Source organism: Felis catus, chromosome C2 (genome assembly GCF_018350175.1).
Source record: "Felis catus isolate Fca126 chromosome C2, F.catus_Fca126_mat1.0, whole genome shotgun sequence".
Classification (NCBI taxonomy): Eukaryota; Metazoa; Chordata; class Mammalia; order Carnivora; family Felidae; genus Felis; species Felis catus.
Window position 1 is genome coordinate 80864962 of NC_058376.1, and position 13225 is coordinate 80878186.

The window sequence follows — 13225 nt, forward strand, 5'->3', positions numbered from 1 at the left end:
AGAGGTGTAATAGTCGCCAAGAAATGTTCTCTAAACAGGTCTCCATATGATATCATGGCAGAAAAATTCCACCTAGCAGGTGGCAGGTTGGGCTTCGCTAAACCTTTGCAGAATCATAATTTCCACAGTAGCTTTCTGTCTCTCAGGCTGTATACCGTAGAGCCCTTTCTTATGGAGTAGAGCTTGTGTGCGTGCCTCGAAAAATTTTCAAACTTAAAGAACAATTGCACGAGTCTGATTCCCCACATACCCCTTGTCCAGATTTGCCACTTGATAATGTGTTACTACATTCACTTTGCCACTCTAGAGAGCAGTAGTATTTTTGCTCAACAATTTGAGAGTAGGTTGCAGACATCTCAAACCTTTACTCCTGAAGACATTAGCGTGTATGTCCTAAAAAGAGACATTCTCCCATGTTGTCGTAGTACAGATTCTTAAATGGAATGAAATCAGGAAATTTTACAGTGGCACAATATATAGTCTGTATTAAAATTTTTGCTAATCATCCCAAAAATGTCCATTGTAGTGACAGTTTCAAACACAAGATCATGCATTGCCTTTAGTAGTCATCAAATTTCGTTGCTTTGGAATGTGTTACTTCTATTCGGTATTAGAGGGTGGCCTTTTGACTTTTCTCCTGCAAGCTTTGTTGGAGGAAAAAAAAAAAAAAAGGCATTGATTTTCTAGCAAGCAGCCACCTTGAAATCCCCAAATTGCCCAGGTAAGAGGGACTTTTTTGTTTTTAATTTTGAAAACTTTGGCTGGGTTTTGGTGCCTTGACTCAGCAAAGTCTATAATGCCGCAAGGCTTGGTAAGCATTAGAAGGGGTACTGAAGCTTTCCTTTATTTCATAATCCCAATTGTTTTTCTAGAAACCATCAATAGCCTCTAAATGACTGACTCAATTTTTGGATCCTATTCTCATGACTAAGCAAATGTTTGATTTGAAACCAGCCCAGTATAAATGTCTCTGTGCCTCTAACTCTGTAGCTATTCCGGATTTCAGCACTGGGGAAACCAATCTATGCACCAAAATGTCTAAATCTGGAACCAAGGTAAGTCAGCGGTCATGCTGATTTTTAGCCTACCACTTTCTTTTCCAGTGTTTCCTTTCTTTTGGAATGTTTCCTCTTTTCCAATGTACCTAATGATACATCGAAAGAAATGTGGAGAAAAACTTTTGCGTCTATGCCTGAAGGTAAGTATGATCGTGTTTGAAAGGTTGCGAATAGGAGAGAAGGTTAAGAAATGCTGATTATATTTTCTACTGTAGCAAAATTACCCAACAGTTTATTAAGGGTTTATCTGTATGTGTGTTACCATGTTCAGAATTGTACAGGTATATAATGTGTTCATATCATCATGATTCCTGCCTTCCAGCAACTCCTATTCTATGAATTTCCACAGGAATAGGACATACTGATAAGAGGAGTACACGGAGTAGAAAACTTTTAGTGTTCAGTTAAAAGTCCGCTCTGTGAAATTTAGGCTCCATCAGTGATGTCCTAAAAGACTAATCAAGTGAATTAAATCCTATATATCCCTTTCATTCAAGCAGTTATTTTTATCCCTTTCCTGAAATAAAGTGCTCATTTACGTTAGGAAAATTGTCCCTAAAATGTTTGATTCACAGTTGTTGGACCAGAAATCGATCTTTTAGGCAGGGCTTTAGAAATGAGGGTACCTACCTTCATTCTATTATTTTAGTTCTTCTGCTCACCAGTGAATCTAAGGCAAAGCCATCGGTGCCTGATTTCCACAGCACCCCCCCTCAACTTGTTACTTTGAAAAGTTTCAAACCCAATGAATCTTGAAAGAATAAGAAAGAAATGTTGAATGAATACTTCTATATCCCTTACTTATAGTCTCCGGTTGTTAGCCTTTTGCTGTATTTGGTCTCTCTGTCTCTTTGTACTAAACCATTTGACAATAAATAGCAGGCTTAATTCTTTTGCCCTAAGTAGTCACGTTTCTCCAAAAACAAGGGTATTCTCCTATATAAACATAATACCATCTTGTCTCCCAAACTTGTCATAAATACCAAATATTCAGACTATATTCACATTTCCCCCAGTCGCTTCCCCAAATGTGCTTCATGGCTGGCTTTTCCCCTGATACAGGATCTAATCAAGGACCATGCATTGCATTTGGTTGCCATGTGTCTTTAAACTTTTTCCTTTAGCCTCTTTTGTATGAAACAGTCACCCTACTTTTTGTTGGTGTTTGAGACACTGACATTTTTCTAAGTCCAGACCAGGTGTCTAGTACAAAGTCCTGAGATCTGGATTTACCTGATTGTTTCCTCGTGTTTAGATTCAGACTAACCATCTTTGGCCAGAAAGTTACATAGGCAACAGCAAATATTTCCCATCACATCATGTCAGGAGGCACCTGTTAACTCGTTCCATAATTGGTTAGTGCCTGATTTTTTTCCACTTGGAAAATAGAATAATCATACTTGTTATCTAAAAGATTTGGGGAGAAAAAATGAGACCGTGTCTTTAGTGCTCTGAGGTTCTTGGAAGTATGCCATGCAAATCCCATTGAAAAGAATTTGAAGTCCTTAGAGAAATCCGTGTGCCTTGATGTAAGACTAGTACAACTGGACCCCCTTAGATGATTATATCCCCCGTTTTCAAAGATTTCCAGAGTAGTACTAGTGTGCTCTCTTTTATTTCTTGTAGCTGGGCTGTTCGCGTGGTTAACTAACTTGCTTGCTAGGCCAAAAGAGCCAGTTATCTCTTACCCTTTGTCTATTGCATTTTCCTTTCCCTCCATCTTACTAGAAGTTTAATCAGAGAGTTATGGGATTGGCAAAAACAATGCATGGTACTAAGTTTGGTTTTGTTACCTTTGGAATACGTGGCATTTTTCTTTCTATTGTATTGGATTAGTAGACTACTTTTCAAGAACTAAGCGGGAAGGAGAGGAATTTTGTAATGATTTCTAGGGAAATCTCCTGCACTATTTCTTAGCCTTTCTATAAAATTTTTTGCCCAAGAATCTCAGCTGACTATACAGTAGATGTCATGGTCCTTCTACAAATGGAAATTGAGTAGAGGTACAACATTCTCTGGGCTCTGAGATTTGGAAGGTCCCCCGCTGAAAGGAGAGTTTGGTTCTGGAGCTCAGTAAAGGCTCCATGGCAACACTGTACTTTGTTTCAGCCTTGGGCTGGTTGGCTAGTCTGCTAGAGAGTAGACAGCAAGGTTGCCTTCTAGAACATCGTATATTTTCCACCTTTCAATATAGATGTTAGCCAGGCAAATGTGCAGTGGGCACTAAGTGTGGGAAACATTGAACTAAGAAAAAGTGATATTAACTTTATTTCTACAGCATAGCCCTTGCAAAGGCTCTTTTATGGTAAACAGTTGACCAAAAAACCAAAGGTAAATTGAATCAAGGCTGAATTAAGGAATATAGAATCTATTTTATTTTTTAGAGAAGTTACCTTGATTTTCCTAAAGATTTTTCCACAGGCTTTGGGAAAAGCATCTCAGCCTCAGGATCAGTCTTGTTCCCTGACTAAAAGAGTAAGTGCTGTGCGTTGCACAGAACTAGCTGTGCAGGCAGGAGACCGCAAAGGGAGATAAGATAAAAGGAATCACACGTTACTAACCGGGAGCTTTGCACTGCCAACCACTCCCTTGCCTGCACCTAACTTGTACCTAGCTATTGGCCTTAGGCAAGGCATTTAACTTCTTCATCTGTACCAACAGTAGCAAAAGTTTATTGGCGATTATGAGCCAGATTACACTAAGTGCTTTATAGGCATTTTCCCATGGAACCTCAGGACAACCCTCCGCAGAGGATACTGGATCACAGTTTTACAACTCTGGATACTGTGATCCAGTTTTACAAATGAAGAGTCTGAGCTTTAGAGCGATGTTCAATGGCCCATCCAAGGTCACTGAGCTAGTAGCTAGTGCTGCGGTTTTGTTTTCATCTATAAACTGGGGTACCGTGTGTCTCCAGCTCAGTGCTATGCTAAAATGGGAAATGGAGCTGGAAGAGAAATTTGGAAGGGGAAGAAAGGAGATGAAGCAGATGATTTAGTGGTGGGAAGGGCTCAGGAAGCTTGCAGGGAACAGGAAATACAGGAGTGGAGAGAAATACAAGAGTGGAAGAGTGGAGAGGGTAGTGTGGATTAGGGTGGAAGGAAGCACCCATCAGTAGGCTACATCTAGAAAGCTCACCTGGGGTAGAAAACAATGAGGTTTTATGCCCTTTTACGAATCATTCTTGGTGTCTGCCTCTCCCTCATTCATTACACCTGATTAGTCACCAAATTCTACGTTTCTTTTGACTGTTTCCTCAATGTCCTTTATACAGCAGTTGCCTTTTGGCCGGCCTGCCCCATCTCTCACATACCCGTGGCAACCACCTGTTTCCACGCACGAACCACTACCTTACATCTCGCACATAATCACCAAAGAGATTCCAGCATGCCATGTCTTCTGGCTTTATTTCCTGTTAATACTTCACCACATAGTCCATATGCACCGAGCTTGATGAACCACCTGTCCCTATAATGGGCCATATTCCTTTATTCCTTTGAACAGGCCATCCTTTCTTCTTTGCCCCTGGAAACCCTCGACTTATCTTTCAATCTTCACCTCAAAAATCCTCTCAAGGCTACCTGGCTCTCCACTCCTTTCATATGAAAATGGTTGACGTTTTCTCCTTTGAAGCCAATAAAGCAAATTAGCCACGAGGTGGCAGCGTAACTCTAGGAAATTAAGTGCTTGGCTCCATGACACCTGTGATTTCTTTCACTTTACCTTCTGAACTCGCATTCATCTTGGAGTGTGGAATTATAGAACAAGAGGGGACAAACTCTGTAGTCCATTTGGTCTAGTGGTTTTCAGAACCTGCTTCATGAAGCCCCAGGAGTGGCTGGGGACTCTCCTCTCCTGTTGCAAACAGAAAAGTTTTACTGCACAGCCAGGGCTTTCCATCTAGTCTGGTCCTCAGCTCTGACAAGTGTGAAGCTGGAGCCCAGAGAGCTAGCTTGCCTGAAGTCATAAGGCCGACTGGAGAGATGCAGCTCTAGAGGCCAGGTTTATCATTTCCGGCTTTTCAGGGCTGCGTGCCGCCAGGCCATCCAAGGTCTCAGCCTTACCCCAAAGATTGTGGTAGAGACTTGGTAAGGCTTTGAAGCAAACCACGTTTGTGACTGGCCATCGTGTTACTTTGGAACTACCCTGTTGGCAAAAAAATAATAGCGCGGAACACAATATTGTCAGGTGTATGCTCTATATTCATGTAAAGTAAACGCTCTAAAGCTAAGGTCTATGTTTTATTTTTCTCTCTTTATCTTCCATGGCACCTAATGAATTTCTGCATTTGGAACTCACTCGTCTTCCTCAAACATTTATTGAAGGTTTGTCAAGCGCTGGGTCCAGGGGTCCATAGCTTAAATAAGGTTTGGTCTTTGCCCCTGGAAGAAGTCTGGTAGGAGTCTGATGGGAGAGAGATGTATAAGTGGGCAATTTAGCTTCTAATATGGTAAGTACAGTGAGTTATGGGGACAAAAAAGAGGAAGCAGTGAACTTGGGTCTGAAACTACTGGCTTCTCTTAGAGCACTCTTGTTTTGCTTCATTTTAAGCCTTCAGAAAGTTCTCATTCCTACAGTTGACAACTACAATTGTCTGCCAGAAGGTAAATGTTGTGAGGTGAGATAGAACTATACTTTTACCCCTCAAAATTGAAGACAAAGGGATTTCTACAGCGGGCAATGTGTTCTTGATTTTTATTTTATTTTATACGAGTAAAGCCCCCAGCTCCTCAGTTCTTCTCTTTGTTCGCTCCATCCTTCAGATTACTTTCTATGAAGACAAAAATTTCCAAGGCCGCCACTATGACTGTGACTGCGACTGCGCAGATTTCCACATGTACCTGAGTCGCTGCAACTCCATCAGAGTGGAAGGGGGCACCTGGGCTGTGTACGAGAGGCCCAACTTCGCCGGGTACATGTATATCTTACCCCGGGGCGAGTACCCTGAATACCAGCACTGGATGGGCCTCAACGACCGCCTCAGCTCCTGCCGGGCTGTTCATCTGGTGAGCCTGGGCCCCCTTGCACTCTCTCTCGCTTGCTGGCCTGCTCTGGCTCTGTCCATCTCCCTTTCCCCTACCCCCCCCCCCTTTTTTTTTTTTTTTTTTTACATTTTCTTACAGTTTTCCTACCCCTTAATGGGGTGTTTTCTCTTGTTGGCTGCTGAGGCTCACATAAAACCTTAGGTCAGTCTATCACAAGACTGAATCCACTAATTATTTCCAGAGCACTCTCTCTGCCTCCTGAGCACGTTAAGGCCTTAAGTTTTTCTTACTGAACGTCAGCTGTTTTCACAGTACCCAAAAAAGGAGAGGAGATCAGATCATCTAACTTCCACGATTGGGGGTTCTGAACCAAACTGTTCTCTGAGTTCTTGACCCGTCAGTGATTTCCATAACTGTTGTTATTTCCTCCTGTGTCGTTTTTTTCAGTCTGGTGGAGGCCAGTATAAGATTCAGATCTTCGAGAAAGGAGATTTTAATGGTCAGATGTATGAAACCACTGAAGATTGCCCTTCCATTATGGAACAGTTTCACATGCGGGAGGTCCACTCCAGTAAGGTGCTGGAGGGTGCCTGGATTTTCTATGAGCTACCCAACTATCGTGGCAGGCAGTACCTCCTGGACAAGAAGGAGTACCGGAAGCCCATCGATTGGGGCGCAGCCTCCCCAGCTGTGCAGTCTTTCCGCCGCATCGTGGAGTAATGACAGGGATGGGGCCACAAGCTGCTTCCTGGGGGCCACCTGCCGGCTGGCCTTGTCATCCAAATAGGCATCCTTAATAAAAACAATTGGCATGCATTCCACTGTTGATTGTAATGCCTCTTCTTAGACACTCTCAGGGACCGGCAAAATAGTGCCCACCACAGAGGGCAGCGACACAAAGCAACTCATCCTTCAGATTGCCAGTCTGGGACGTTGTGCCAGACAAAATGGGACCGCATTAGAAGTTAGAAAATCAGACTGCCACGTGGTGGTTCTCCTTGCTTAAGTTTTATGTTGATTCAACAGGTACAGTAATCATAGCTACTACTTTTTGGGTGCCTTCATTATTCCATTTTCTCTTTTACAACAGCCCCGTAGGAGAGGTGGTTTATTTGCATTTTACAAATAAGAATGGAGAGGCTTAGAGAAACTAGAAGTTTGCCCAAGTTCACCAGCTGGTGACCAAATCAGAGTTTGGTCCAGGATATTGATGTTTCCACGGCTCCTAGTCTTTCCCTTCATTTCCAACTCATTCATTCAACACATGCTGGCCTGGGGTCTGTATGCATAATGGAAGTACAAGACCTTGAGGAATCTAAGGTGGAAAGGGCAGGGTCCCCTGAAGGTCTCATGGAGGAGACAGAATACCTATCAAGAATGGACATTGAGGGGTGCTAGGTGGCTCAGTCAGCTGAGCATCTGACTTTCTCAGGTCATGATCTTACAGTTCATGGGTTCAAGCCCCACAATGGGCTCACTGCTATCAGCATGGAGCCCACTTAGAATCCTCTGTCCCTCTCTCTCTCAAAAATAAATATTAAGAAAAAACAAAAAAGAGAGAACCGACAATGAAAACAGCCATCACTAGAAAATGGTGGAGTCCTGAGTCACCTGAAGGCTCTTGCTTCAGATTCAGGGGTTCCTGGATCAGCTACTTCTCAACTTCAAGTTCAGTCTTTCTGTAAAAAGAAATATGATTTGTCCCAACTACAATAGTTGAAATGGAGTTTTATTGAGTTTTACTCACTTAGAGTAACCCCTGAGATTGTATCTGTTTAATCTTGAGGAAGAGGATGTTTAAGGAAACCCAGCGTCACTAGGGATACTTCATGAGCATCTGAGTGAACCTGGGGAGGCTCTGGACGCGCCTAACTTTAAAAGGGAGGGTAGGGGCCCATGTCTCCTGGGAGCCTTCCCAGAAAAGGCCAAGTTAGAAGTGCTGACGATGCTGCCTTTGTGTGCACTTCAGTCTATACACTAGTGGGTACCGCATAGTGTTCCCCCAAAGATTTTTATTCGTTTTGTTAACCTCCCGTGGCTTTGGTCACTTTCTCAGTTTCAAGTGAGGGACTTTGAGAAATTTCAGTAAGGGAGGGAGACAAGATGAACCATAGAGGGTGAAGGGGAGGCCACCCACTGAGGCACAAAGAGCTCTGGACCCGGTCACCCACCATGAAGCGAACTTGCTCTATCTCCAAAATGAGGGAGTTGGACCAAATGCTCGCTCAAGTCCCACTGAACATAAACATCCCGATTCTTTAGAGATCAGGAGGAGGATGCAGAAAGGCTAGCTGATGACCAAAGACTACCGACTCTTACTTTCAGCGGCCCAGTTTCTGGAAATGACCTCCGAGATCTTGCCCCTCCTTTTCTGCGGAGGAAACTGAGGCTGTGGTAACAGTGCATGAGGGCCAGCTTCTGCTTTCATGTCAACCACTGCCATGTTCCAGTCCCTGGTGAGTCGGTCACGGTCTGTTCAAAACAACCAGAAAAGCAGTTCTGGCAGCAGGATAGGAAAACAAGTGTCAGGATGACTTACCCCAGTCTCAGAGAAATAGAAGATGGCTTTTGACAGAGAAAACAGAATTATCGTTTGGGAATGTTAGACGCCTCTTGGCTCATGCCCTGATCCAGAAAGGGATTGCCACCATTCTCCCCAGCTGCACACACATCAATCGGCTTGCACTTAAGAATTTGACTAGCAGTTGATATTTGAGGTCAAAAACACTTTATGTCTTTATCTGTCAATCCATCCCAGTTCTGCTAGAACATTCTGCTGTTACAGCACAAGCCAGAGTCCCACCTGTCAAGCACACCCAGAATAGCACCTAGGTTGTTATTTAGAATTATTATCTCCCTCTAGCTTTTATTGTTTTGTCTCTGTGAAACAGGGGATCTCAAGAAAATAGGGCAAGGGCATATTTAGACCATTTTAGGGCTGTTTCCATCCCTAGCATTCCTCTAAGTCTTTGAATATCTCCCAAAGATAGAACCCACTTCCTCAAAATGCAGCATCAGGGGCTCCTATTTAAGGACTCCAGGGTAAGGCTTCCAGATTGAACATGGGATGGTGTTAGTAAATCGCAAGTATTGGGGTACAACTAACTATAAATACAGCATAAATATATCCTAAGTATTGCATGGGACATAGTTATACTAAAAAAGTATCTGTCATCGGTCTTAAATTCAAATTTAACTGTGCATCCTGTATTTGTCTTTGCTAGATCAGTCAACCCGATACTTGAAGGGCAAGTTACACATGAGTGACGTGGGACAAAGAGCACAGGGCTCAGGTTCTGGTAATTGCAGACATGTGTCCCATGGCAGGGCATTTAAGTACAATTTTTCAGAAGACACTGTGAACCGACAAAATGTGTCTGCAGCCAGATTTAGCCGATGGACCACCAGTACCCGATCTCGGCTTGTTGGAAAGCTCCGAATACCAGAAAATGTTGCTCACGTAGAGTCAAAATCTGCTTCCTATAACTCTGAACCTGTGATCCCAGTTCTGCTTTCCGTCTAGTTCTCCATTCCCAAGATAGCCCTTTAGATATTTAAAGATCCCTCCTGTCTGTCTCCACACTCTCATTTCTAGGCAGAATATCTCCTGGTCCTTCCATTGCTTCTCTCTTGGTGTGGCTGGGCCCCAGACTCTCCATTCTGGTGCTTCTCTTCTGTGCCGGTTGCAGATCATCTTTTCCCTGCTGTCCAGCCGTAACCTGACTGGACCACATCTGGAGGACTGTGCGCAGTTCTCTCACCCTCCTTCCTCACATATGCCCTGTTCTTGACCACACTCAGCTCTCCTTGTGCCCTCCCACTGGCCCCAATATGGGCCAGGCCACACTTTTCTAAGAACTGGCATTCCAGCTCAAGTGCTAGAGTTCCCTTCCTCCCTGAAGAGTTAGAGAGAAATGGATTCAAATCCTACCACTTCCACACGTGAGCTCTACGTCACATTATCCAATATATAACCTCAACTTCCTTTATTTTGAGGGAGGGAGAGAGAACCCATGTAGGGGGGAGGAGAAAAGGGAGGAGGAGGAGGGGGATGGGGAGGGGGGAGAGAGAGAGCGAACGAGCGAGAGAGAATCCTAAGCAGGCTCCATGAGATCTCACAACCATGAGATCATGACCTGAGCTGAAGTCAACAGTCAGACGCTTAACCAACTGAGCTTACCCAGGCCCCCCTCGACTTTCTTTTCCGTAGCACAAAGGTAATACCTGCTGTGCGAGCATTAAAACAAGATAATGCATTAAAAACACATAGCATGCATGGCCATTTCTCATGTTTGCAATAGTTGTGGTCTATAAAGACTTGAACACTGGATAGCAGATACTTGAACTATCGTTCCTGGAGGAAGTACAGGGTTAGGTGCGTGTGAACTTCTGGTCACAACATTTTTGTCAGCCGATCAATACGTAACTTTTTAAAATGTGTGTTTCAGTTTAAAGACACCTTATTTAACGTATATTGTTGACTCATTGACATTGAACTCACTGCCGGGCCAGGCCTGAATAGTGATTAACATATTTTCTCTGTAAGGCATATTACAGCTTTCTTAGGAAAGCTTGCACTTCAGCACTACATTTGGGGTCGTTTTATGTAGCCAAATCACTAATCAAAAGCAAAACGATGCCCAAAACACAGCACAAATAGAGTACAACCGAACCAGACCAAACACTTGTTTACAGTATAAGAGCTGAAATCAGAAGGCAGAGCATTCTTTTGACCTCAGCTGGGAACATGAGCATTGGGCGACTCAAATTTTTTGCTGCTCGGCTCATGTCCTTGAAGGACCTCAAATGCACCGTAAGTAGTGATTTTGGAATCACAAGTCAATTTTAGGGAGTGGGCAAACTCATAAATACAGAACTTGTACTTTACCACTATGGTTGACATGTTAGTACCATTTTCCTAGCATTTAAGTACCTCTGTTATCAAACTGTTTGGGTTTTGCTTTTTTTGTTTGTTTGTTTAGCTTTTTTATGCCTCTTTCCATCCCCCAGTTGTTTTTCGAAAAGCATCTCTGTATTTTTGGCAGATGCTTCACAGTTGGGAAGACATATATCAGAATTATCCAACCCATCCTACCACCTTGAAAAAGAGCTACATTTCCAGGGGAGGCCGGCCTCCCCTTCGCTCCCTCATGGGCCTCTCTCCTGGTTCTAGTTCCCACCGGTTTCCAAGGGCAGCAGGGTTGTCCCTAGAATTCACGCAAATCCCCCTCTTTTCTAACTTTCACCTAGTCTCCCTTATTTGGGGTCTCTCAGGTGACAGGGGACAGTGAATCCTCAAGCTCTCCTTCCAGCCCTCTGGCTGACCAGCCTGTGGTCCACACAGGAGAGACGCATCCCTTGTGGGTGTGGCTTCAATGCAAGGCAAACCTCTCTGTCCACAGATAGACACCACCCACCTCTACCTCCTCACTCAGGCCTCACACTTCAAAACCAGGGACTCTAAGAACTGGAGGGGCTGGGGGCTTTCCTATAGGCAACAACTTGGTAAGGGGGGCTCACTCACCCCAGTTTACAGACTGGGAACCAGGACTCAGCGAGGCTAAACAAGTGGTCCAAGGTCACTGGTTCCAGAGCTCTGGCTCTTTGCACGGCACCGCGTGGCCTCTGCTGCTCAGTCTTCATGAGACCGAACCACGGTACCTTGCCAGGCATGGCATGCTGGGCTATTTTCCCTTAAATGGCTTTATGGAGATAGAATCCCCATGCCATACGATTCACCTGTTTAAATGTACAGGCCTATGGGTTTTAGTACATTCACAGATACGTGCAACCATCACCACAGTCGACTATAGAACATTTTCATCACCTCAGAAAGAAACCCCATACCTTTAGGGATGACCTCATCTCCCCATTTTCCACCAATCACTAATCTGCCTTCTGTATCTGTGTATTTACTTATTATGTAATAATTCACTTATATAAGTAATATATAGATATAAGTGACTTATATATCAGTATTCATATATATATATACATACACACACATATATATACACACTTATTCTAGGCATTTCACATAAATGAAATCATATTATGTGGTCTTTTGTGACTGGCTTCTTTCATTTAGCAAAACGTTTTCAAGGATCATCCGTGGAGTAGCATTCCTTATGGCCAAATAATCGTCCGTTGTATGGGTATTTCACATTTTGTTTACCCGTTAGTCAGTTGATGGACATTTGAGTTGTTTTTACTTTTTGACTATTACAAATAATATTGCTATAAACATTTATGTACAAGTTTGAATGTGGACACATATGTTCCTTTTCCTTGAGTATATACATATATACCTAGGAGTACAATTGCTGGGAGCATGAGCTATTTCTTCTTAAGTGCCGGCAGCATGTGGGGCCTTGAAGCCACACAGACCTAGTTTCAATTCTGATTCTCCGATTTTCCGGTTGTAGTATTTCAGGCAAGCACACCTCTCTTAGTCTGAGCCTTTTCATATGTAAAATAGAGATATGATTAGACCTACTTTCCAGTGGTTTTGTTGGCATTGGATGAGGTAATTCGAATTCTTAGCCCTGTGAACAACCTACAGGAGCAGGTACTTAACAAAGGCAGCTATTTAAAAATCTCCCAGAGATGGAATCCCTGTAGAAGGAGGGATTCTTCTTCTTAAGAAGAGTTGGTGGGGGGCGCCTGGGTGGCGCAGTCAGTTAAGCGTCCGACTTCAGCCAGGTCACGATCTCGCGGTCCGTGAGTTCGAGCCCCGCGTCAGGCTCTGGGCTGATGGCTCAGAGCCTGGAGCCTGTTTCCGATTCTGTGTCTCCCTCTCTCTCTGCCCCTCCCCCGTTCATGCTCTGTCTCTCTCTGTCCCAAAAATAAATAAAAACGTTGAAAAAAAAATTAAAAAAAAAAAAAAAAAAAAGAAGAGTTGGTGGTACAAAGTTGGGGGAACCAGTGGGCTGGTGGTATCTCCAGCCCCTCCCTGCTTTAGTGATCAGTGACTTAGGTGCCTGTGAGTTAGTCTGAGGTCCGGTTGGGCCAGCAGGTAGAGGAGAGGTGAGAGAGTGGGCAGTGACAGCGGTAAGAGTCAGGGGCAAGCAGAATGCTCCGTGCCTCTGAGGGCAGCAGCTATGCGCACAGAAAAGGGAAGTGCATCTCCCGCCCTTCATTTCTGCCAGGCCTTGTGCTGTCCCCCCCCCCCCCCCCCCCCGC

The 13225-nt window shown here is 44.0% G+C and overlaps 1 protein-coding gene and 1 long non-coding RNA gene across 2 annotated transcripts; one reads left to right on the forward strand and one right to left on the reverse strand.

Moving 5' to 3' along the window:
- The first annotated feature begins 898 nt into the window (after positions 1–898).
- CRYGS (crystallin gamma S) lies at positions 899–6864 on the forward strand. Its single transcript, XM_003991820.4, has 3 exons — positions 899–1055; positions 5822–6064; positions 6491–6864. Exons 1-3 carry the CDS (start codon positions 924–926, stop codon positions 6761–6763), a joined length of 648 nt encoding a protein of 215 aa, XP_003991869.3. The 5' UTR covers positions 899–923; the 3' UTR covers positions 6764–6864.
- Positions 6508–11981, reverse strand: LOC123379992. Its single transcript, XR_006585181.1, has 2 exons — positions 8363–11981; positions 6508–7722 (listed from the first exon to the last, which is right to left on the reverse strand). It is a non-coding gene; the product is annotated as an uncharacterized LOC123379992 (long non-coding RNA).
- Between the last annotated feature and the right edge of the window lie 1244 nt (positions 11982–13225).

What these genes read in the sequence shown, in the direction of transcription:
- CRYGS (XM_003991820.4), top strand. Translation starts at nt 924, where the DNA reads ATGACTAAGCAAATGTTTGATTTGAAACCAGCCCAGTATAAATGTCTC. An exon ending in TGTCTAAATCTGGAACCAAG is followed by an intron (nt 1,056 to 5,821) that starts GTAAGTCAGCGG and finishes TCCATCCTTCAG; the next exon opens with ATTACTTTCTATGAAGACAA. An exon ending in CCTGCCGGGCTGTTCATCTG is followed by an intron (nt 6,065 to 6,490) that starts GTGAGCCTGGGC and finishes CGTTTTTTTCAG; the next exon opens with TCTGGTGGAGGCCAGTATAA.